At 31.6% G+C, this 26,316-nt stretch overlaps 1 protein-coding gene and 6 non-coding genes across 7 annotated transcripts; 4 read left to right on the top strand and 3 right to left on the bottom strand.

Annotated features, from left to right (window-relative positions):
• Positions 1 to 3,369: 3,369 nt before the first annotated feature.
• On the top strand, positions 3,370 to 6,177 carry LOC131655525 (carbamoyl-phosphate synthase small chain, chloroplastic). The gene is made up of 10 exons (XM_058925381.1): positions 3,370 to 3,593; positions 3,685 to 3,817; positions 3,942 to 4,030; positions 4,224 to 4,284; positions 4,389 to 4,456; positions 4,564 to 4,692; positions 4,774 to 4,883; positions 4,977 to 5,324; positions 5,456 to 5,621; positions 5,776 to 6,177. Exons 1-10 carry the CDS (start codon positions 3,485 to 3,487, stop codon positions 5,856 to 5,858), a joined length of 1,296 nt encoding a protein of 431 aa, XP_058781364.1. The 5' UTR covers positions 3,370 to 3,484; the 3' UTR covers positions 5,859 to 6,177.
• Positions 6,178 to 10,800: 4,623 nt separating this feature from the next.
• Positions 10,801 to 10,874, top strand: TRNAN-GUU (transfer RNA asparagine (anticodon GUU)). The gene has a single exon. It is a non-coding gene; the product is annotated as a tRNA-Asn (tRNA).
• A 70-nt stretch (positions 10,875 to 10,944) lies between these two features.
• Positions 10,945 to 11,026, bottom strand: TRNAS-AGA (transfer RNA serine (anticodon AGA)). Its single transcript has one exon. It is a non-coding gene; the product is annotated as a tRNA-Ser (tRNA).
• Positions 11,027 to 15,161: 4,135 nt separating this feature from the next.
• Positions 15,162 to 15,235, top strand: TRNAN-GUU (transfer RNA asparagine (anticodon GUU)). Its single transcript has one exon. It is a non-coding gene; the product is annotated as a tRNA-Asn (tRNA).
• Positions 15,236 to 15,308: 73 nt separating this feature from the next.
• On the bottom strand, positions 15,309 to 15,390 carry TRNAS-AGA (transfer RNA serine (anticodon AGA)). The gene has a single exon. It is a non-coding gene; the product is annotated as a tRNA-Ser (tRNA).
• A 3,554-nt stretch (positions 15,391 to 18,944) lies between these two features.
• TRNAN-GUU (transfer RNA asparagine (anticodon GUU)) lies at positions 18,945 to 19,018 on the top strand. The gene has a single exon. It is a non-coding gene; the product is annotated as a tRNA-Asn (tRNA).
• A 67-nt stretch (positions 19,019 to 19,085) lies between these two features.
• On the bottom strand, positions 19,086 to 19,167 carry TRNAY-AUA (transfer RNA tyrosine (anticodon AUA)). The gene has a single exon. It is a non-coding gene; the product is annotated as a tRNA-Tyr (tRNA).
• Positions 19,168 to 26,316: the final 7,149 nt, after the last annotated feature.

The raw sequence follows: 26,316 nt of genomic DNA, 5'->3' as shown, positions 1-26,316 counted from the left end.
TCAGTATACTGTGTATTTATAATCTTTTAATGCAGAAAGTAGAAACATTTTTAAAGTAATATTCTCAACCTGATGTCACCTATCAGATATGAGTTTCTCCCAAACTTGACCTCCAAGACTCATTAACCTGTATTTACTATGAATTCGCAAATGTAGGGCCAAGTACAAACACAAACACGAAAGGGTGAACTTCAAAAACATGTAAAAATATAAAATAATTGAGAAGAACACTCAAATAATCAAGTAAACATCGTATCATGACAAACTACATTTAACATGAACCATTGACATCAAACTTATGCATAATTCACACTTTCAAGATATAAATATCCTCATCTCAAAGCAACCTTAGTAAATGCAACCAATATAGAATATCAATCATCAAGTTTAATCACAATTCAAATTATGATATGCATGCTCTTAGACTATAAAGTTATCCTATTTCTTTGATACCTTTTTACTCTACATATGGTTGTGCTCCTCTCTATGATATTGCACTACGTCCATAACACAAATACAAATGTGCTTCACTCAATTGATACTGCACTTGTGCAATATTTCTCTCAAGTCATATTATATTACATCCTTCCATCCAATTTCAGGTGTGCTTCTCTCAAACCATATCCACCAGCAATGATATTCAATTTGTTTCAATCTTCGTCTTCCAATCGATCAAATTTGACGATATAACGTTAAATATCGCAAATTAAATATGAAAATACGTTTAAAAATATTAATTTCAAAATCTAGGTTAAATGAACTTATCCCCAAATAAGAAATTAAACTGATAGATAATATTAATAATATTTTTACGGAAATTTTGGCGTAAGTTGACTTGGTTCCACTCAAATCGAAGTTATGGTGAAGATGAATATATTAAAACTGTCAAATTCAACTATGGAAAATAACTCACAAAACTATACTTTTAAAAAAGTAATAGACTGGCTAAAAATTTAAATAACTATAAACTAATAACTAGTAACTTAATGATAGAAAACTCATACTGAAATTTGAGGTGAATCGGAAAAAGTGTTTTGTACTTCTATTTGAGAGGTGAATCGTAAAAAGTGTTTTGTACTTCTATTTGAGACCTAAATTACTTTCCTCATATGCATTTACCGTACGACACTTCATTCTTCTTATCTCACTAGCGTTATTGTAGCAGCCCTTAGGTCATGTATTTAATTTGTTTTTGTTTTATTTTATTTGTTTTCTCTTATTGATTATTATATATAGACCTATCCTATTTTAAAGACACGCACTCCGTAAGTGACATACACCCCCTTAATTGAAAACATAGTTCAATAATAACATAAGTATAAACACTCATTTATTTTATTTTATTACTTAAAAATAATATATCATCTCTAAATATTATTCTTTTGAATAATAGTTAAAGTAATAAAAATATAATATAATATTAACAATTTCAAAGACCACTAATTCACTATAAATAGCTCTAGCGAATACACATACTACCATAAGATGACATATTAATAAAAATATATATCATCTCTAATATTAACAATACATATAAAATAACTCTAGCGAATACACATATGCAAGATTTAACTATGATATCACTTATATATTAAATAATTATTTATAAACTTTTAATTAAAATAAGACTGTAACTTAAAGTATTTAAAATATAATTATGCACACATTTATCATTATTTCAATTCATACAAAAAAAAAAAAAACTAATTCATACATACACATAGAATCATCTTAAAATAATTGCTACTGATTTATAAGATATATATATATATATATATATATATATATATATATATATATATATATATATATATATATATATATATATATATATATATATATATATATATATATATATATATATATATATGAAAATTATATGTTAAATTTGCAGTTCACTATCATTTTATAAAAGAGACTAGTACATTTAATCAACTTGCGCGTTATATGAATCTTACTAAACCATTTCATTAATAATAATATTGTGAATACATGTTGGTACATCGTTAAAAATATGAAAACTAGCAAGAGATGGAGCCGCCTTAGCCAAAGCATGAGCAACCTCATTAGCTTGTCTTCTAATGAACTTAACATGAAAGTTCCTAACAAATTGAGTCAAAAGCTAATGACAGACTTGAGTAATAACGCCAAAGTCCGAGACGTTTGGCTTAGGAATAGTCAGACTATCCACTACAGTTTTAGAATCCGACTCGAAATCCACATTAACATAACCAAGGTCCAACACCCATTTTATAGAAGCCAAGAGACCTAGAGCTTCACCAGTATCAACATCAGTAATAGGTGAAAACCACTTTGTTCGGGCAGCGATAAACATACCTTCATCGTTTCTGATACAAGCACCTATGCCGACCTTGTTATTCGAAAAAGATGCATCAATGTTGCATTTTAGCCGATCATAGGGTGGCTTACACCACTAGGTATCAGTTGTCGGTTGCTCAATGGGAGAAGCTATGTTTCTAACCTGTTGAGCGTCTCTCCAACCTGATAAAAGATGGGAAGCTCGCGTGCAAATATTATCAGGAGAATCCTCGATTTGATTCCAGAAAGCATTGTTTCTACTTTTTCAAATACTCCACATAATAGTTGAAAAGACCGCCTGATTTTCATGATGAGAGACTTGCAGAAAAAAAAAAAACACAACATAAACAAATTCTCCTCCATTATTGACCAACGGTTGAATAAGGTGCCAGAAATTTATATCACATAATTTAATTGTTGAATTTAATTTCAAATTATTTTTGAGTTATTCAGTTGACTATCAACCTTAATTAAATAACATTGCAAAACTTTTTTACATTGACAAAGTGCATCTTAGTTGATCAAATTTTAAAGTGTGAAAAAAAAAAAATCCATTCACTAATAGCGTTAACACGTTTACCATAAAAAATTAAAACCCTTTCATAAAAAAAATAAAAGTAAAACCCTAAAAACAAAAAAACATCTTCTTCACAAAAAAAAAAACGCAACCATTGCGGCTTAAACCCTGTAACTGAAAAAAGTTAGCATCTCCCTGAAGTGGCCGAAAACGCATGTCGAACTACAAACATTGAACAGGTAGCATCTCTTTTTCTTTCCCACGAGATTTTGCTTCCTCTGTCCAATAGCTACCGCAACAACCCCAATCATTATTTCATTTATTAATGTCACACCATGCTAAAATCAACATATCAAATAGATATATATGAATATGACTAGAGTTTTAATTTTATTTCCTTTGTTTATTTTTGGCCAAAACAAAATATCCACCACTAATTGGGAATTTGCTTTTTCAGTATACATGGGGACCAAATTATAAAAAAGCACTTTTTTTTAATTAAAAAAAAAAAAGACCAAATTGAAAATAAAAACCTAGGTAAAGGGAAAAACACAAGTTGGGTTGGGTTCAAAGTGCTAACACTGGTTTGGTTTTTTTCTCCGTAACCTTGTTGCAGCTTCCAATACAATACAACCGAGAAAGATAACAATGGCGACAAAAGCTTTATCCTTCACCCTATCTCTCAACGATCTCTTCTCCTCCAAGTCGCCGCACACCGCCTCAAACCTTCCCGTTTTCTCTGTCAGATGTTCCGCCGGTAACTCTTTTTTTATCTGTTTTTTCATGAAAGATGTTATCTTTTTTATTATATCTGGTGTTTGGTTTTTGATTTTAATGCATGCATATAGGTAATGGAGAGAGGCCATGGAAAAACTCAGATGCTAGGCTTGTGCTTGAAGATGGTTCTATTTGGAAAGCGAAATCGTTTGGTGCTTCGGGGACACAAGTTGGTGAAGTTGTTTTCAATACATCATTGACAGGGTGAGACAAATTATGAATCTTGTCACATTTTCTTGTTTTTTTATGGGTTGAATTCAACCTAATTGATTTTTTGTTTTTGTTTTTGTTTTCTTTGTTATGTGTTTGTGTGTTTTTCGTTTCTCAGGTATCAAGAGATTTTAACTGATCCTAGTTATGCTGGACAGTTTGTTTTGATGACAAATCCGCAAATTGGGAATACCGGCGTAAATTTCGGTTTGTATCTATCTAGTACCTTCGGTCTTTTTTTATAAGAGAAAATTTACTTTTTACATTAATTGAATAATCAAGTATCTGAACAATATAATAGACGAAATATATTGATTTATATTATAATTCTGACTTGAATCCTTGTGCTTGAAGTCTGTTTAAAAAAACCATCTTTTGATTTGTGCTCGTTTCCTGTCAGATGATGAGGAATCAGTGCAGTGCTTTCTTTCTGGTCTAGTAATTAGAAGTTTGAGTATCAGGTTCTTTTCTCATGCACTGGAAATATTTTATGTTTATTGAGATTCACTTTTGTTTATACTTACGCATTGTCTCTTCCTGTCTCTTGCGATGGATATTTATTCAGTACCTCGAACTGGAGATGTGTGAAAGATCTTGGTGATTACTTGACTGAAAGGAATGTCATGGGAATTTGTAAGTGATTTATGTGAAGAGTTGGTATAAGAAGAACATTAGACACAAAATTTGTTTTTTTCTTCTTTTCCATTTGATAACGTTGATGGTAATTTGTAATGCGACAGATGATGTTGATACACGGGCAATCACGCGCAGATTAAGGGAAGATGGAAGTCTTATCGGTGTTTTGAGCACCGACAATTCCAAAACAGATGAGGAGTTACTTCACATGTCTAAATCATGGGACATTGTTGGTAAGGATATGAATATTGGAGGGGATTACTCGATTTTTTTTTTTAAACTCGAATTACATGGCTTCTGTTTTGTATTTGTAGGTGTCGATCTAATAAGTGGAGTATCATGCAAGTCTCCTTATGAATGGATTGATAGCACAAAGAAAGAATGGGAATTTAGCGCCGGTGAAGGAACTAGAGACGCTTTCCATGTAAGTTCATACACTAGACTATTGGCCCTAACTCGGTTTTGTTGAATTTTGGGTAATTAAAATTATGTTTTGTGCTAATGAATGAAATTTTAGGTAGTTGCTTACGATTTTGGAATCAAGCATAATATACTTAGGCGCCTAGCATCGTATGGTTGTAAAATCACTGTCGTGCCATCTACATGGCCAGCGTCCGAAACTTTGAAGTTGAATCCAGATGGCGTGCTTTTCAGCAACGGCCCCGGAGATCCATCTGCCGTTCCTTATGCTGTTGAAACCGTAAAGAATATTATCGGAAAGGTGCCTGTTTTTGGAATTTGCATGGGACATCAATTGCTAGGCCAGGCTTTAGGAGGTACAACCTACAAGATGAAATTCGGTCACCATGGAGGAAATCATCCTGTTCGCAACCTTCGAACTGGCCGCGTTGAAATTAGTTCTCAGGTATGCATACCAATGGGATTCTTTTCCGCACTTTTTATCTCTTAGCATTCCATGTAATAATAACTTACATTCATTTGAATCTATTTTGTCGTCGTATTCGGATATATTGATTGATACATAAAAATTGTCAGAATCACAACTACGCGGTCGATCCTGCCACACTTCCTGAAGGAGTAGAGGTTACTCATATCAATCTTAACGACAGTAGTTGTGCTGGTCTTGCTTTCCCTGCACAAAAGCTCGTGTCTCTTCAATACCACCCTGAAGCTTCCCCCGGACCTCATGATTCCGACAACGGTGAGATACTTCAAGCCTGCACTGTTTACTAAAAGAACTTTGCTGTGATCATCAATAGTTTTACCTGGTTTTTACAATTTCATTTTACTGGTTACAGCACCCACTTGAATTTGGATTTGACCATTAACCACTGTTGTGATTTTTGATAATGCAGCTTTTGGTGAGTTCATAGAGCTAATAAAGCATGGAAAAAATAAAACATCAAACAAAAACGTGCACGAACTACAATCGGTGTAATAACCATTAAAGCGAGCTGTTATCCCCCGGGCTAGAAGAATAAAGTATTTATAAATATGTGATAAAAGCTCATGTTTGTAGTAATCTTGATGAATGATTTGTAGATGAATAAAGACTTCCTTGTTCGCTGTTAAGATTTTCTTGTGTCCATTTTCTGAACAAGGGTTAGCAAGCAGTGATTTCCATAGCTTTCATTGAAGGTTAATGTAACTCAATTTAGTATCAGAAACTGTGTTTTAGTTTGCTATTATTGTCTACAACTTGAGATGTTATATTGAAATATCTTATCATATTTAGTATAATTGAGCTTGCTATTTCATATTGTGTTCAGTGTTTTATGATTCATTCCAACAATTAATTTTCAAATTCAAAACCTGTTAAGCAACTTAAAACACAAATTAGCCCTTAATCAAACAACATTAAACCAAATCAACTTTTAAATCTACAAACCAAAAAGAATGCATACAAGACAAGATTGATGGCAAGAGAAAATGGATCTGAAATATTTAGCACTCAAGTTGAATGAGAATATTACTTCTTTTTTTTTTTTTTATAAATACTTTTATGCCTTAAACTTATGCGTCTTTTATATTAGAAATTAAGATGATATTGTATCTTTTAATTTCTCATGTGACTCACTGGTAAAAAAAAAAAGGATTTTTTTGAAGTTTTTCTAACTAATTTGTTTAGTGTTTTAAAATTATTTACGTTGCAACAATTTTTTTTAAATTTTGTCTCCCATGGGTATTGAACCCATGACCTATTTATTACAAGGGGGCACCACCAACCACTAGGCTACTTTACTTTTGTTGTTCTATTTTTACTTTAAGTAGTTATATTATAATAAACTAGTTATATTTATCTACTTTTATCAAATATTATCAGTTACTTTTGTTGTTCTATTTTACTTTTGTCAAATATTAACGTTAATATATTTATCTAATTAAATATTTATTTTAATTAAATTATAAAATATATCAGTTAAAATATAATAGTTATATTATAGTTATTAGTTAACATTGTTATTAATTAATACTATTATAATTAATATTTATTTTACTGTTAAAATTAATTAAATTCTAAAATATAAATTAATTTAGTTTTAATTTAAATTTGTTTAATTTAGTTTTAATTACATAAACTAATTTAATTTGGTCATGTTTTATATGCTATGTTTTATAAACTAATTTAATTTGGTCATGTTTTATATGCTATGTTTTATAAACTAATTTAAAAAATACTGAACCAAATTAATTTAGTCATATTTTATAAGCTATGTTTTAAAATATACTGTTAATCATGTTTCATAGGCTATGTTTTAAAAAAATAATGTACCTTTTAAACTAATGTAATAAATTAGTTTAAACTAATTTATTAACGTTATTTTCAATTAATAATTTAAATAATTAAAGTTATTTAAATATTAACATTTTTAAATATCAATGATATTTAATAATTTTTAAATATTTATGTTACAATATTTTAAATATTAACGGTAAATATGCAATTCATGTAATATATTAATGTTAATATATTAGTTAATAAAACATCATTAGTTAATAATAATAATAATAATAATAATAATAATAATAATAATAATAATAATAATAAAACACATAATAAAAAATCATAACCTAAATAAATATATTAACACTAATATACTGGTTAATAAAACATTATCATTGATTAACAATAATATTAAAACATATATCAAAATATAAGAACCTAAATAAATATTTAATAAACATATTTTCAGAAATTACTATAATATAACTACTTAAAGTAAGAATAGAACAACAAAAGTAAAGTAGCATAGTGGTTTTGTGCTCCCTCCTAATTACTAGGTCATGGGTTCAATACCCATGGGAGACAAAATTTTGGCTTTAATATTTGACATTTTAATAAACAAATAATTAAATAATAATAAAACATGCCACATGAAATTAAAATAAATAAAAAATTAATAAAAACTCCAACTAAGCCTGCCACGTCATTAAAAATTATTAAAAATAATAAAAAATTCCAACTAAGCATGCCACGTCATTATAAATAATTTAAAAAAATAAAAAAATGGTTGCCACGTCAATAATTTTGAATATTAAATTTCTTGAAGGGGTAAAACAGAGGAATCTTCATATGTTAGGGGGCGAATCCATTTTTTTTTTTACAGGGGCGTTTTTCAAACCTCGCCCATATGGCAGGGGGCAAAATAGCTATTATCCCTATTTTTTTTAGACTGCAAAAGTGTTCTATTATTTAACCACTTTCTCTCATAAGGATATCAGTACCACATCTAAAATATACAACTTCTAGATCAGAACTTATTCATGAGACATTCGATATATTTATTGTAATACCATGAATTAAGTTTAAAAACACAAAATTTATATAATTATGTATGATATTAGTATTGATACCAGTGTTAGTATTAGCATCAGTATGAGTTCATTTTAAGGCTACTTTACACTTTTCTTCTTAAATATATCCTTATTTCACTTCTCAACTAAGCATCCACCAGACGACGATACACTTCTCAACTATGCATCCACCAAATGACTCCTCATCCATTGCGATCCACAATTGTGAAATCTTTTGGTGAGCACGTTGGTCATTTCATGCGGTCACATTCCTCTTCATACATCACTCTAGCCACAAATTTCCACCGCCGATCACTATAGAGCCCCCTCTGCCACATTCCGATATGTTTTTCATCATTTTGGTGATATTTCAGCACCTTCTCCCATTTCCACATAGATAGTCATGTTTGGGTTCAGATTTTCTATTACTTTCGCTTTCAATTTCACTATGCTTTCTCTGCTTTGTTACAAAAAATTGGTAAGTGGTGTTAATGATGCATGTTGCATTGATGTTGTTGAACTTTGGTGTGAAGAACAAGGTCGTGAGGATCCTTTGTTCTAACAATATAAGGGCATCCCAACCAAGGATCAAGCTAATTGAAAATAGGTTAAGACCTCCCTCTGCAGTGTTATTTGGTATTCAATTGATGTCAATCTTCAATCCCAATTCTATTAGTTTAAGATGTGTTATGACATTTGGGTAAAGGTTAAAAACACATATTCTAATGATGTTAATTATTTGTATAATGTTGTCTCTAATCTTATTTCCTTGAAGAAAGAGGACATGAATATAAAGCTATACCGGAAAAATTGATAGTTTAATAATTAATTTTGATGAATTTATGCTTTTTACTAACATTGTCGATAAACATGTTGAACAATGAGGAAAATTCTTTATGATTATGGCATTTGTCGGTCTTATAACGAACCTTGACCCAGTCTTTAACCAAATTTTGCCTAGTGCAATTATCCTCTCTTATGGCATCCTTTGTGAATATCTATTGCGAATCTCTGTGCTTGTAGTACTACAACTGATATGTTGATCATGGTGGTTTTGAGGATGACTGATGTTAGATGGAATCCTATTACTTGATCATGTTGATTCCTGGTAATATTTTTTCAAGTGTCTCTGATGATGATGATTATCTTGAAGTTATCTCAAGCTTCGTCTAGGAGAAAAATTTAAGGTTTCAATGAAATGCTAAAGTCAAAGATAATTTATCAATGAACTTGAAGCTTCAAAGTTGTGAAAAAGAGAAAGTTTGAAAGCTCATCTAGTTGATCACGTGTTTAGTATAGTGTCTAAGTGACCTGGGTATTGTAAATATGATAGAGTAACTCATAGGTTACTAAGGCAACTCTCACACACTCACAAAACATTTTGGAGGACCCTCTTATTTTGTTAAAACCACCAAAAAAGTTACGCAAATAACTAGTTGGTTACAAGATCAAATAATCCTTTGAGTAAATTTTACACTGGATAATTGATTAAAAGTAGGGTTAATCGATTATTTCTTTTGTGACATCTCATAAACGATTATTAGGACCTATAACCGATTAGTGAAGACTCGATCTAAAAAAATTTCAAATTTGAACTACATAATCAATTATGTGATATGCATAATCGATTATGAGCATTAAAAAGCCCATGAATTTTTAGCTATATTTTCTCCTATATGAGGAGAGCACTCCACATTTTGGATTCTAAGCATATCTCTCTCTTATTTTTTTCTTCTATTTTACGCTTCTTATCTCTGCTCTTTTACCGTACTAACACAAATTATATTTTTAAGTAATAAAATTTTAAATTAATCATGACTTATTAATACCACAGATCACTTCCCCTTCTTCTGATTGGAATCACTTGTTCAGAAAGTGGTATCAGATCCTAACTCTAGTTAAAGACTAATCATCCCAAGAGGAAGGAAACGACATCAGGACATTCACTAAATAAATCGACGTCCTTTAATGGAGAAGAGTATAGTTTATGGAAAGAGAAAATGAGAATATTCATTGAGGGGGTGAATCATGGTATTTATAAGGCCGTGAAAGAAGATCCATTTATTACCACACATGAAATTTGTGGTGTCATGGTGAACAAAGACAATGATGATGATTTGACCAAATATGAAAAGAAAAAGGTGCAACACAATTTGAAAGCAAAAATTGATCATCATTACCGCTCCCGGTCTTGATGAGTTTTTGTGGGTTTTTTGATGCGAAACTGCAAAATAAATGTGATTTACTCTCCAAGTTATCCATGAAGGTACTACTGAGGTAAAAAACTCAAAGTTGAACACATTGAATCATGAGTATGAGTTCTTCAAGATGAAACCTAAAGAGAAAATTTATGACATGCAAAATGGAAAAACTTTTCAAAATGAGAGTTTGGTTGTAAAATTCCTTAGATGCCTAACCCGTAGTTGACAATCAAAAATCATCGTGATCTCGAATCTAGGGATTTATCAACCATGAACATGAAAACTTTATTTTGTAAATTCCAGGAATATGAGATGAAACTGAAGAGACTGTTGATGACAAATTTATGTTATAAAATGTTACAAACAGTTCTATTTATCAAATAAGCTGGAATAGCTCAGTTGGTTAGAGCGTGTGGCTGTTAACCACAAGGTCGGAGGTTCAACCCCTCCTTCTAGCGTTTTTATTAATTTTTCCAATTTGTTTTGAGTTTCTTCATTTTCAAAATTTGAGAAAATTAATGGAAGAAACGTGGACGGCAGGATTCGAACCTGCGCGGGCAAAGCCCACATGATTTCTAGTCATGCCCGATAACCACTCCGGCACGTCCACCATTTGTTATAAATTTTCACAAAACTTTACTTGACAAGAAGAGGAAACTCTTACACTAAAAGTCACAAACACTGTAGATATGAAAATAGAAATGAAGATAATGAAAGCAAAATTAATAAAGGCTAGATACTCATGTTTCAAAAATTCCTAAGTCATGAAAAATAATCTCCAAAGTTTCATAAAAAAAGTGAAGAAAGATCTTCACTCCTTCCTACATGTTATCAATACAAAAAGAAAGGGCACATGAAACTAAATTTCCTTCAAAATCAGAACCAAAGAAAAAACAAAAATCAAAGAAGATTCAAGAAACCTTAGAGAGAATCAAAGATAGCCTATATATTGGGATAACAATGATATGAAATCCTCAAATAAGAAAGATTCGGACATTTGTCTCATGGCAAATCACCAATAAGATAAGGTAACCTCTTATTTTTCCTATTAAGACTTCTTCATATTTGCAAGAAGCTAAATAAAAAAAAAATTAAGTTGAAACACTTTGTCTCAAATTCTAAAAAAGCTATTTTCTTCCTTAAAAAACAAAGTCTTTTGGCTCAACGCTAGTTCCCTTCTCAAGAAGTATTAGTTGAATTTAATAAGTGTAGACGATGTGATATTTTAAAAAATAAAAATAAAATTTGCAAAACACACTTGAAAGATTCACTAAGTACAATCGGTGTATTTAAAAATGTGATAAAAGCTTAGGTTCGTAGTAATCTTGATTGATGATTTGTAGATGAATAAAGACTTCCTTGTTCGCTGTTAAGATTTTCTTGTGTCCATTTTCTGAACAAGGGTTAGCAAGCAGTGATTTTCATAGCCTTCGTTGTGAAGATTAATGTAACTCAATTTAGTACCAAAAACTGTGTTTTTTAGTTTGCTATCATTGTCTACAACTTGAGATGTTTAGATTGAAATTTCTTATTATAATTGAGCTTGCTATTTCATATCTCCTGTTCAGTGTTTTATGATTCATATTCCATCAATTACTTTTCAAATTCAAAACGTGTTAATCAAACAACATGCAACCAAATCAACCTAACCTTTTTAATCTTCTACAAACCAATAAGAATGCATGCAAGATTGATGGCAAGAGATGATGGCAAGAGAAACTGGATCTCGAATGCTTATACATTGGTTATGATTTGTCAGAGTGGAGACAGCAGTAGTGATCAAACTAGATGATGGTTGTACGATCAGTTGGCATGCACCAGGGGGTGTGACAGACAAGTTGGTGTTGTAAATATTTAATATTTTGAAACTAATAGCACTTGAGTTAAATGAGAAAATTACTTTTTTTTTTTTTGTATTTTCATTTTATAGATATTCTTATGCCTTAAATTTTATGTGGCTTATATATTGGAAAATAAGTTGACTTTGTTATTCTTTAATTTCTCATGTAACTCATGTTAAAACTTATGTTGGGTTCTGCTTTAAAACATGAACAAGAAGATGAAAACGGTACTATAAAATTTGTACAAAATATATTTTAAAGCGTGTGTTTATACTAAGTTTTAGGTTCGATTCGTCCCACCAATTTAGATAAATTGGATGCAAATGAATTAACCGGTGAATCGCCTTCAGGATACTTTAGAAATCTTAACATGAATCACACATTAACATTAAACATATCGATCAATGTTGTTTTACCGAATAAATTTTTTTTCCTTGTGCACTAGAAAAATAAAAGAATGACTTAGATATAATATTTGGCACTTGAAATATGATGATTTTTATATGTTTTTAAGTCTACAAATTATCTCCTTTAAAAAAAAAGTCTTCAAATTATCTCTATTTATAGAAAAATTCATGCCACTTGGTGAAGAAAAACAACCTTTTAAAAAAATTTGTTTATGAATACATTGTTTCAATCGTAAAGCATGACATCTATTCTTTAAAAAAGATCTTTTCTTAATCATTGCAACCTTTCAAATAAATTTAAAAAATTTCTCTCACAAACCACTACGGTAAAAAAAAAAAATCATGTTTTTCTAGCTAATTTGTTGTGTTTTGACTGTGCAAAAGTGTTCTATTCTTTAACCACTTTCTCTCATATACTTATATCAGTACCAGATCTAGAATATACAACTTACAACTTTCTAGATCACTATTTATTCATTAGACATTCAATGTATTTATTGTAATACCACGAATTGAGTTTAAAAACACAAAATTTACAGAACTACATGTTATCAGTATTGGGAGTAATACTTGCCTAGGTACAATTCTAAATAATATCTATTTAGGCACACACTCATAAATTAAATATCAATTAGCTATTTTAAATATATACATTATTTAATTCTGTTATTTTTAATTCATTTTCTTGTATGTGGGAGTGCCTAAATTGTGTGTCGAAAATCTTGTGCCTGAGCAATTGCTCTTAATATTGGTTCATCTTAGGGTTACTCTACAATTTTTTAATGTATCCTCATTCTGATCACTGTTTTATACAGTTTTCAACTGTGTATCCACTAGATGACTCCTCATCTATTGTGATCCATTGTGACCCACCGTCGTGAAATCTTTTGGTGAGCACACTGGTCATTTTCTTGCAGTCGCATTCCTCCTCACACACCACTCTAGCCACAAATTTCCATTGCATATCGCCACAAAGCTCCCTCTGCCACATTACGATATGTTTTTCATCATTTTGTCGATTTCTCAATACCTTTCTTCTTTCGTTTCCACATAGTTGTTGATGTTGTTCAACTTTGGTTTGAAGGACAAGGTCGCGAGAATCCTTTGCTCAAACTATACAAGGATATCCCAACCAAGAATCAAGCCAATTAAAAATAGGTTCAGGCCTTCCTCTGCAGTGTTCTTTGGTATTCCATTGATGTGAACCTTCAATCTCATTAGTATTCAATTGATGCCAACCTTCAATCTCAGTTCTATTCGTTTAAGATGTGTTATGGCATTTGGGTAAAAGTGTCAAACACCTATTATAACAATGTTATTAATTTGTATGATGTTGTATCTAATCTTGTTTCTAGGAAGAAAAAGGACATGGATATGCAAATCTATACGAGGAAACTTTGATCAGAAGAAAAAAAATGATCTGAGTCTGATAGCGACCTAGTAGAGTCTTCTTGATCCTTGTGTTGACCGGATTTAGAGTATGAGTCTTCGGAGACTGGATCTTAAGAGGTTGACACTCTTCAGAGTCGGATCTTCAGAAGTTGACATCCTTCGGAGTCTGAGTCTTCAGACTCTGGATCTTCATAGGTTGACTTTTTTTAGAGTCTAGTCTTCAAAAGTTGACCTCCTTCAGAGTCTAAGTCTTCAGAATCTAGTTCTCAAGTTCTGATCCTTTAGATTCTGGATCTTTTAACTTCTATTTAAATGTTCATTTTTAGTATGAGTACTAAGTTTGTATCATAAATTCTACTTTATGGTTCTACACACTTGAATATATATTAGTATACTTAATTGTTCTTTAAATACTTTGTTATCATTAAAACCTAATAGATATGGTACAAACCAATTTTGTTTGAACATAGTTTATGGAAAGCGAAAATGATAATCTTCATTGAGGGATGGATCGTAGAATTTAGAAGGCTGTGAAAAAAGATCTATTTGTTCCCACACATAAAATTAATGGTGTCGTTGTGAACAAAGACAATGATGATGATTGGACCAGAGATGAAAAGAAAAAGGTGCAACACAATTTGAGAGCAAAAAACGATCATCACTACCGCTATCAGTCTTGATGAGTTTTGTGGGTTTCTTAATGCGAAGCTGCAAAAGAAATGTGAGATAATCACCAAGTTACTCATGAAGGAACTACTAAGGTAAAAGGTCGAGGTTGAACACATTGAACCATGAGTATAAGCTATTCAAGATGAAACTTGAAGAGAAAGTTTATGACATGCAAAAGAGATTCACTTATATCTTGAATCACATGAGAATTCTTGGGAAAACTTTTCAAAATGAGGAATTGGTTGTAAAATTTCTTAGATGTCTAAATCGTAGTTGATAACCAATAGCCATTGTGATTTCCAAATCTAGGGATTTATCAACCATAAACATGGCAACTTTATTTGGTAAATTGCAGGAATATGAGATGGAGCTGAAGAGACTTGCTGATGACGAGTTTAAGTTATAAAATGTTTTAAAGCAAACTTCAAAGAAAGAAGCTGGAATAGCTCAGTTGGTTAGAGCGTGTGGCTGTTAACCACAAGGTCGGAGGTTCAACCCCTCCTTCTAGCGTTTTTTAATTAATTTTTCCAATTTGTTTTGAATTTCTTCATTTTCATATTTTTAGAAAAATAATGGAAAAAATCGTGGACGGCAGGATTCGAACCTGCGCGGGCAAAACCCACATGATTTCTAGTCATGCCCGATAACCACTCCGGCACGTCCACCTTTTGTTATATGTTTTCACCAAACTCTACTTGACAACAAGGAGACAAGAAGAAGAGGAAAAGTCTTGCACTAAAAGTCACAAACATTATAGACATGAAAATAGATAATGAAGATAACGAAAGCCAAATTAATAAAGACATGGAACTCATGTTTAAAAAATTCTCAAGACACGAAAAAAGAATCTTCAAAGCTTCATAAGAAAAGTGAATATCTTCACTCTTTCCTACATGCTATCAATGCGAAAAGAAATGACACGTGAGATCAAACTTTTCTCAAAACCAGAAACAGCGAAAAAACCAGAATCAAAGAAGATTCAAGAAACCTTAGAGAGAAGCAAATATAACCTACATATATTAGAATAACAATGATATGAAATTCTAGGAATTAAAAGAAGAAAACATTTGTCTCATAGAACATTGTTGGTAAGGACACGAATATTGGAGGGGATTACTCAATTTTTTAAAAAAACTCTAATTATACATGGCAAAGGAAGAATCCGACAGCGGAAACCTGATAATAGGTGACCTACCGGATTTTAAATCAGACTATGGTACCAGGTTAAGAAATGATTGCCCTCACTTATAAGCACATGTTCAAGTCATATATTATCCAATGTGGGACTCTTAACAAGCCTCCTTCTCCCTTTTGTTTAATTTTGGATAATTAAAACTACGCTTCATACTAATAAATGAAAAAATTTAGGTAGTTGCTTACCATTTTGGAATCAAGCATAATGTTTAGATTAATGTAACTTAATTTAATATCAGAAACTGTGTTTCTTAGTTTGCTATTATTGTCTACAACTTGAAATGTTTAGATTGAAGTTTCTTATCATATATTATAATTGAGCTTGCTATTTCATATCTCTTGTTCAGTGTTTTATGATTCATTCCATCAATTACTTTTCAAATTCAAAACGTGTTAATCAAACAACGTGCAACCAAATCAACCAAACCTTTTTAATCTACTACAAATCAATAAGACTACATGCAAAATTGATGTCAAGAGAAAATGGATCTGAAATGCCTATATATTGGTTGGGATTTGTCAGAGTTGAGACAACAGTAATGATCATACTAGATGATGGTCGTATGGTTAGTTGGCTTGGATAAGGAGTGTGTGACAGAGAAGTTTGTGCTGTAAATATTTGATATTTGGAAAGTAATTATTATTTTGAACTTAAGTTAAATGAGAATGTTACATTTTTTGTATTTTTATCTTATAAATATTTTTATACCTTAAATTTTATGTGTCTTTAATATTAGACATAGTTGTCTTTGTATCCTTTAATTTCTCATGTGACTCACTAAAAAAAGAGGATTTTTTGAAGTGTTTCTAACTATTTTGTTTAGTGTTTTGCTGTGTAAAAGTGTTCTATTATTTAACCACTTTTAAGGAATCCCAACCAATACAAGGATATCTCAACCAAGGATCAAGCCAATTGAAAACAAGTTAAAGTCTCTTTTACGGTATTTTTTGGTATTCAATAGATGTCAACCTTCAATCTCGGTTCTATTCGTTTAAGACGTGTTATGGCATTTGAGTAAAGGTGAAAACACATATTTCAAAGATTTTAATCATGGTAGTTTTGATGACTCTGATGTTCGATAGAATTATATCGCTTGATCATGTTGGTTTTTGGTAGTATTTTTTCAACTATCTCAAATGATTATGCTCACCTTTAAGTTATCTCAAACTTTATCAGGGAGAAAATTCAAGGTTCCAATGAAGTGCTAAAGTTAAAGATAATATAGCAAGGAATTTGAAGCTTCAAAATTGTGAATGAGAGGAAGTGTGTAAGCTCATTTGATCAGTTGTGTGTTTAGCGCAGTGTCTAAGTGACCAGAGTATTATAAAAGTGTTAGAGTAACTCATAGATTACTAATGTAAATCTTACACACTCACAAAACGTTCTTAAGGACCCTCTTATTTTGTTAAAATCACCTAAAAATGTTTTACGCAAATAACTAGTTGGTTACAAAATCAAATAATCCTTAATGATTAAAGTTTTCGGTAGATAATCGATTAGAAATCAGGGGTAGTCGATTATCTCTTTTCTAACACATCATAATTGATTATTAGGGTTTATAATCAATTAGTGGCGACCCAATTTAAAAATGTTCCAAATTCGAACTGTATAATCGATTATGAGCATTAAAAAGTCCATGAATTATTTTTCTTTTTTAGTTATATTTTCTCCTATATAAGGATAACGCCTCCTCTCTTTCTTATATGCAACATTTTGGATTCTAAGCATCTTTTTCCCTTTTCCTTTATGTTTTCTATTTTAAGTTATTTATTTATCGTACTAACACAAATTATTTTTTAAGTAAGAAATTTTAAAATTAATCATGAATTTTGAATACCGTAGTTTACTCCACTCTTATACTTGGAATCACTTGTTAATCAAGTGGCATCAGATCCTAATTCTAATTAAAGACTATCGTCCCAGGAAGATTGAAATGGCTTCAGGAGATTCACTAAATAAATTTTCATACTTTAATGGAGACGGGTGTAGTTTGTGGATAAAGAAAATGAGAATCTTCATTAAGAGAATGGATCGTGGTATATAGAAGAATGTGAAAGAAGGCTCATTTGCTCCCCACTCGTGAAGCTAATGGTGTCATTGTGAACAAATACAATGATGATGATTGGACAAAGATGAAAAGGAAAAGGTGCAACACAATTTGAAAGCAAAAATGATGATCATTATCGCTCTGGATCTTGATAAGTTTTTGTGGTTTTTCACTGCAAAACTTCAAAAGAAATGTAAGATACTCTCCAAGTTACCCATAAAGGTACTAATGAGGTAAAAAGGTCGAGGTTGAACACATTGAATCACGAGTATGAGATCTTCAAGATGTAACTAGAAGATAATATTTATGACATGCAAAAGTGATTCACTCATATCTTGAGTCACATGAGAACTCTTGGGAAAAAATTTCAAAATGAGGACTTGGTTGTATAATTTCTTAGATGCCTAAGCCGAAGTTGGAAACTAAAAGTAATTGTGATTTATGAATCTAGAGATTTATCAATCATGGTCACAAAAACTTTATTTAGTAAATTGCAGGAAATGAATATGGAAATGCTTAGTTGGTTAGAGCGTGTGGTTGTTAACCCCAAGGTCGGTTCAACCCCTACTTCTAGCGTTTTCTATTAATTTTTCCAATTTTCTGAGTTTCTTCATTTTTCAGATTTTGAGAAAAATAGCGGAAAAGCGTGGACGGTAGGATTTCTGAATCTAGAGATTTATCAATTATGGACACAAAACAATTTGTTGGAGAAGAAATACAAGAATACATACGTGTCACTATTTTAGAGGTGAATTTTAAATTAATTTTAAATTAATTTTATTTTTTTATAGGGATCATGAGGTTGTGGCGATAATGAATGGTTGGGATTTATTCTTGCATTTTTTGTTTTCACATTTTCTTATTAATTAGCATTTTCTGAATTTTATTTGGTAAACTGCAGGAACGTGGGATGGAGCAGACTTGTTGAAGACGAATTTATATTATACAATGTTACAAGCCAAACATTAATCAAAGAAGCTGGAATAGCTCACTTGGTTAGAGCGTGTGGCTGTTAACCACAAGGTCGGAGGTTCAACCCCTCCTTCTAGCGTTTTTTATTAATTTTTCCAATTTTTTGAGTTTCTTCATTTCAGATTTTGAGAAAAATAGCGAAGAAGTGTGGACGGCAGGATGCGAACCTGCGCGAGCAGAGCCCACATGATTTATAGTCATGCCCGATAACCACTCCGGCACGTCCACTGTTTGTTATATGTTTTCACCAAACTATTCTTGACAACAAGGTGACAAGAAGAAAAGAAAAAGTCAAAAGCATTATAGATATGAAAATAGAAGATGAAGATAACAAAACCAAAATTAATGAAGATATGGAATTCATGCTTCAAAAATTCCTAAGGCAAAAAAAACAATCTTGAAAGCTTCATAAGCTAAATGAAGAAAGATTCTCACTCATTCCTACTTACGGAAAGAAAGACCATATGATACATAACTTCCCTCAAAACCCGAACCATAAAAAAACCATAATCGAAGACGATTCAGGAAATCTTATAGAAAAGCAAAGTTAACCTACATATCTTGGGATAACAGTGACATGGAATTCTCATATAAGGAAGAAGCAAATATTTGTCTTAAGGCAAACCATCTAAAAGACGAGGTAACTTCTTTTTTTTCTATCAAGACTTGTTTCGTATTTGTGAAGAAGATGTTAATCATCTATTTTAATTTAGTTTTGATGAAGACAAAAGTTTATTAAAGAAAAAATATCAAAGAAGAAAAAGTTTGGAATCAAGAATGCATAAGCTTATGGATATTTTGGAAACGAAGGAAATTATCTTAATATTAAGGTCATCAATTGCAATTCGTTACGTATGAACTTTAGATGCTCAAAATATTTTATACATTTTCATCTCTAAAGTTTTTAAGTTATCATGCATAAAAATCTTTGAAGCAAAAGGCATAAAAAATTGTTTTTAAAAATCTGCCAGAACTTCTTAAGTCAGGTCGTTTGCACCTTTTAGGTCAGGCCTGATTAACCGATTTAAAAAAGCCTGCAATGCGAATTTGTTAAATCAGATGACCATTTAACCGACTTAATAAGTCATGTACCATTGTCGTTTAAAATTATTACAAACCTTCATGAAAATGTCACAAACTTTGCATTAATTCATATAGGTTTCTTATGATGTATTTAAAACAAAACACATTAGTTTTCATATCATCTCTTTCTTACATGATTTTTGCATAATTCAAACAACTTTTTTAAGTGTTCATATTTTCATTAAAAATGAAACTTTGTGCATAAATTTCATTTTATTGAAAAGAGTTTCATTCATATTATTTTGAGCATTAAACTATATATGTTTAGATTGTGATTAAGAGAAAGAGAAAATCAATTTGGCATATTCTTGAAATTCAAGTCAAGTCTTCAAATTACTCAATTTCTATACTTTGTTTGTATTGATTAGTTCACCATTGTTGTTTGGTTTAATCATCAAGTTTTTGGTGATTGTTAAAAGGTCATTTAAATTGGTTTGATTCAAATTCCACCATAAGTTGTTGGTTGACTCACAACAAGAGCAGTTGCTCCAACGGTTATTGATGTGCTTGTACAACCAACCGTCATTTCGATTGTTTGTTCTTTTGCAATTGGAGCGTTGTTCTGGGGAGGAGGAACTCCTTGAAAGGACAAATTCCATGATGGTCTATACATACTATCCAAGTTTCCACTCCTCATACGCATCAACACTCAACAATTAACAACATTTATATGTGTGAAGAACGAAAACAAACATAAAAGCACATACACTCTCTGCAAAAGTTTAATTTTTGCATAAAAAAGTCTCACCAGGTGTGTCAATTTGTTTACTTGTGTTTTTAGTAAACAAACACGAGTTTTAATTCAATTGTAGGATCAAACTCGAAAAATCCTAATGAACACTTTGTTTTTAACGTTTGAAAATATGTAGTAGTGCTAAATGGTTTTTCTAATGTAAAGACAGAAAGAGGTAAATGCATAAATGCTTAAATTGATAAAGCAAATAAAAAATGTGTAATAGTAAAGCAATTGGACAAAAAAATGTTTGAATTAAGAGTGGGAAGTGAGTTCATACATTTCTCATAAATTCTTTATCTCTGTGATTCATATGTGTGAATTTGAAAGAAAATAGAAATGTGAATCATGATTGTAGAAACAAAATCTACTTATATACTAGACACATTATCAATCATCAACAAATATTATCTCTTTAGAATTCGACATGTATCTCGTTACATGGGCTTTAATCTTCTAATTTGTTTCCACGTGTCTTTGGCTCTTGAACTGCTTCAAATTGTTATTGTTGTAAAAAAAAAGTCTTCAAGTCATCCATTCACATTTATCGAAAAAGTTCCACCTGTCGAATATATGATTTGGTGTCGAAAACATGACTTAATTATCTGCATTTGGCATTTATATCCATCTCATATCCCACATTCATGCTGAAATACTAAGCTGAAAATCGCAGGCTAACAATAGCACAAAACAACGTAACAAAAATTGACTGTAGGAGCATAATGTGATTGTGAGACCTTAAGTTCAAAGAGAATTTTTCTTTATTTTCATTTGAGAAATGATATTATGACACTAAATAATATGATGTAAGAAGGCTTTTTATGCCATCCAAAATTGCTTCAAACTCAAAAGTTGTATTTTTAATATTTTTCCCAATTTTCTATTCTATTTCTTTTTTGGATTAAAAGTTGATTAGGGTTTATTTTTTGTATTTTATTTCTGTTTTAGATTAAAAGTCCATTAGGGTTTTTTCTATATTTTAACACCTTTAGGTGTGGCCGTCAAGTTTATCTCTGATCTTAATATTTTATTTATCTGGTGGATTTGAGAGCTTATCTAACAGGTTTGGTGCTTTCAATCTTGTCTTTTCATTTTATGTTTAGTGTTTTTTATTCCCTCGGGTTTCCGACTGAGTTAGTTGGCATCAAAGTAGGTTTTCTCATGTTCATTTTGCAGTTTGACAAACATGCTGGATCAACCTGTAACTAGAGCAAATCTTGAGGGAATTACCACTGCTTTTACCACCAACTCTAACTTCTTTAACTGAACAAGTGGAAAATTTAGCAAATCAGGTTAACAGCGCCAACAACAATGATAATCAATGAAGAAACATGGGAGGAGAATATGTTAAGATTCCGTGAGGTGGAAACAATCATCGTGTTGTTATTGTTGAAAATTCAAGTTCTAAAGAGGAAGAACCTTACGAGAAAGAGATAGTTGATAATAGAAATTTACATAACCATGATTATCGAGTGAAGGCTTATATTTCATTATTCTATGGAACAATGGGAGTGAAGGAGTTTTAGGATTAGCAGATCGGCGTCAATAGGTTCTTCAACGTTAAAATGGTTGTGATCATGTTGAAGAATATTGTTGTTGTATGGTGGGATAAGCTTGTTGTTCAAAGGCAGTGGCGAAAAAAGGGGTCGGTCATATATTGGAGAAGAATGAAACAATTGATGTTGAAGTGGTTTTTACCAGAGGGTTATGAGCAGATTCATTATAAGATGTATATTGAGTGTGTTTACGAAAAGAAAACTGTAATAGAATACACAATTGAGTTCCTACATTTCTCTATGTGTAATGAATTGGGAGAATCAACGAGTCAGAAAGTGGCTTGATACATCAATGCATTAAAAGGATACTTGTATGAGAAGATGGGTTTATAGGTTGCATGAATCGTAACTAAGGCATTCAGTCTAGCTTTGAAGACAGAATTGAAGGAGAAATCCCCTCTAAAAAATTTCACCTTTTAGGTATTCGCCCCAGAATAACTTTGAATCATTATGCGACAAGGAAAATAATGCAGCAATCAAGGATTCCAACCTTGAGAATAAGATAGCTAGTGTAACACCCCATTTTATACCCCAAAATAAATAAGCATATAATCAGAGAATAAGCATGCATATATACAAAAGGGCGTCACATCGACGTTTTCAAAAACTAAAAGCTTTTAAAAACCGACAGCATTTATCCACAATATACAATACACCTGGTCATTTCATATAACACTTAATATTTAATCACAATCCATCCAGAATATGCATTTACAGCGGAAAATAATACTCATGTATTCCATTAAATGATTCATGTCCCATACCATGATCATATCTCCATAAACAACTCACAAGATAAGCCATAATCATAATCTTTGGCTTAAAGCCTCTCAACAACAAGTAACCAATTAAATAAGTTCACAAGTTATAACAATATACATAAAAAAAATAGAACATGAGTTCAACGCCTAAGCTACCCAGTGTTACATGACCAGAGCATCGACTCGCTACTTAATTACCAAGCAAACTCGGAAGAAATCCGACTAGATCATGCGCAAGCTACTAATCGTCAAAACCTACATGTCGCCAAACGAGGGCAACATTAAAACAGAAGGGTGAGAATACGAACCATTATGAAGAAAGTATAATAAGATACAATGGTTAAATCAACAATTATAGGAATACATTACACCTTGCCTAATCATGTAAATTAATACTAATCAATATCATCACATACATTAAACATACAACAAGTATAAGAGTATAATGTCTCAATACTATATTCTCAATTATGCACATAGCCATAATTATCACATGTTCCCGCATTTAACCAATTACGTATTCAAACTTCACACATTCTCAATTATCAACTGTTGAATGCAGTATAGGGCAAGCAACAAAAAAAGATTTGGAAATATTGATCCGGGAATTATCGTCCTCAGAGATGGAGAGATGCCATTCAACAGTTTCTACGATTTCGAGCTTGGGTTTGAATGAGCAAAAAGTAAACAAAGATATAGACAGGAAAAGAATAAACACATTCTTAGAAGAGAACTAACTTATCAGGAATGTAAATATATTCACTCTTCACAAACATACACTTACCGACCCGTTATACTCAACCTACGATACTCATCTATGTTATCACGTATCTCTCACATAAGCGTCCATCTCTGGAGCACAAACGAGATCATCTCACAACTAAGCTTATCTCTAACGCGAAGTCACGAGAACATCCATGTTCTCGCGTCGGCGATCTCTCGCGCGCCGCTCAAACACGAAAGCATTAAGAACAGATACAAACAATGAATGCTAGCTCTAAATCTATCTCTAGAGTTCAGAACCAACAGATTATCATCCTAGATAAGGATTCAAGAAGTTTATCTCTAAAGCAACCCAAATCCCCAGCATAGAGCAAAAATCCAGGATAACATCAACACAGATTTGTAAAGCAAGTTAAATATAACATTATAATCGGTAAATATACATAAGATTCAAATAAATATACAAACAAAACCCAACCAAAGAAATACACAGAGAAGAGAAGAGATAAACCAAACATCTCGCGGGTTGTCAGCTCCGGTTGATGAGAAATCCACCTCCGATCTTCCAAGTGCATGACCCAGTGTTGTTTTCTAAGCTAATCTTACTCTAAGAATGAAAATGATGGAGTTGGAACCAAAAACTCTCCAAAACCATAACCCTAAAATGGTTCAAATGAAGAAATATAAACACATTTTCTGCTACGGCCGCTTAGCGGCCAAATCTCGCTTAGCGGACTACACGTATTACAAAAATATCAAGAACAGTAAACAGGCCTCCGCTTAGCGGCCAGAGCTGCCGCTTAGCGGCCAGGGAAATTTGGTTCGCCCCTAGAAAGCGCGCTTACACGCCGCTCAGCGGCGCTCTCTGCACAAAACTTGCTTATTTGATCCAAAATCGCGCAATCGGAGCCGTGCCTTCGACACTTTATTCCTCGAGGCTCCAATAAGCATGAATACCTATAAAAACAAAGGAAAAACTATTAAACGGTATATAAAACATATAAAAACTAAATAATGTGAATATATACACAAAAGTGGGGATTTTATTACAAAATCAGAATGAATAGAATCGATAAGTGCCACAATTATATACTCAAAATAACAACATTTTGGCACTTATCAAACTCTCCCCAACTTGAAACTTTGTTTGTCCTCAAACAATGTCAAATAAATCAAAGAATCAAAAGTAATAAACCAAAGAATTGTGAATCAACAAGTTTTGAAAACCAAAAACAAATGTATGGCTCAATACAAAAACGTATAAACAAAGTAAATACTTACCACTATCCTACAACGACAACATGTAAATGAAACTAATCCTAAGTACAAAAAGCATACAAAACATTCTAACACAATACAAGCTATCTCATGAATCACACCTAGCAAAATTTCATCAATGGATGAAGAACATACAAAGGTGAGGGACTTTTAACACTCATCCAACAATCTTGCAAACAAAAGATTAAATTATGCATTCATCCAAAAATCACATTGAAGATACAAAAGCAAGAATCACAAGGACTTTTCAAGGCTGTAATGTGGCTTGGTTAGCAAACAAGGGATATGTCCTAAGGCTAATCGAAACAAAAACTTGCCTAAACCTAAGGGAGTGATCAATCCACCAAAGATTCAAACAACAAAATATCGATTAAACTTCTTCCTTAACCACAAGTTTCTCAAACCAATCACAATACTTCTTAGCACAATTATTCACTTCTCTTTTCTTTTTGTTTTTCAAAACTTTTTTCTCCTTTTTTTCTTTCTTTTTCTTTTCTTTTCTTTACACATTTTTTTCTTTTCTTTTCAACCTCATAGCAACAACCAAATAAGTAGAAACCATTTTCTCCCCAACTTGAATTCAACCACACCATCATGTGAATACTCCCTACTTTCTAAGGCAAGGTAAGAATTCATACCAAAAATCATGGTTGAGGGTTCAAGAAAACAAAAATCAATCATCCATGCAAAAATGAGAACTAAACACTCAAAGATAAGCATTTAGCCAAAACAACATGGACATTGACAAAAAGCTCAAAAGGGTTAACAAATGATCACACACTCACAAGGTGAATTGACTATTTAGTTATGGTGGTTGTGCTCAAAATGAAACAAAATGCCTTGATCCTTTTCATGCTTTCATAAAATCAACATAAACAAAAGATTAAGCATAATAAAATCCAGTTAAAACAAAGATTGTGGCCTCCAGCATATATGAACAATGGAAAGCTTCCTCACATTTATGGTTTGGGAACTAAAGTGATTCAATCAATAAGCAAGTAATGCAAAAGAATGAATGGCATGGTAATTGTACAAATGAAAAGTTTCCTAAACATGCTATGCTATAGAAAGCGATAAATGAGTACCTTGAATGATACGACTTCAAAAACAATATCCTACCATACATCCGCAAGTTGAAACACTCAAGCTTTGGAAAATCACCTCAAAAATCTTTGAATCACCGAACAAAATTTGAGTACAAACAACCAATAAAAGAATTAGAAAAATAACACTAGTATATACT

Source organism: Vicia villosa, linkage group LG3, assembly GCF_029867415.1.
Source record: "Vicia villosa cultivar HV-30 ecotype Madison, WI linkage group LG3, Vvil1.0, whole genome shotgun sequence".
NCBI lineage: Eukaryota > Viridiplantae > Streptophyta > Magnoliopsida > Fabales > Fabaceae > Vicia > Vicia villosa.
The sequence above is the reverse complement of the archived record's forward strand: the minus strand, read 5'-3'. Positions and strand labels throughout refer to the sequence as shown.

What these genes read in the sequence shown, in the direction of transcription:
- LOC131655525 (XM_058925381.1), top strand. Translation starts at nt 3,485, where the DNA reads ATGGCGACAAAAGCTTTATCCTTCACCCTATCTCTCAACGATCTCTTC. An exon ending in GAATACCGGCGTAAATTTCG is followed by an intron (nt 4,031 to 4,223) that starts GTTTGTATCTAT and finishes GTTTCCTGTCAG; the next exon opens with ATGATGAGGAATCAGTGCAG. An exon ending in ATTAGAAGTTTGAGTATCAG is followed by an intron (nt 4,285 to 4,388) that starts GTTCTTTTCTCA and finishes ATATTTATTCAG; the next exon opens with TACCTCGAACTGGAGATGTG.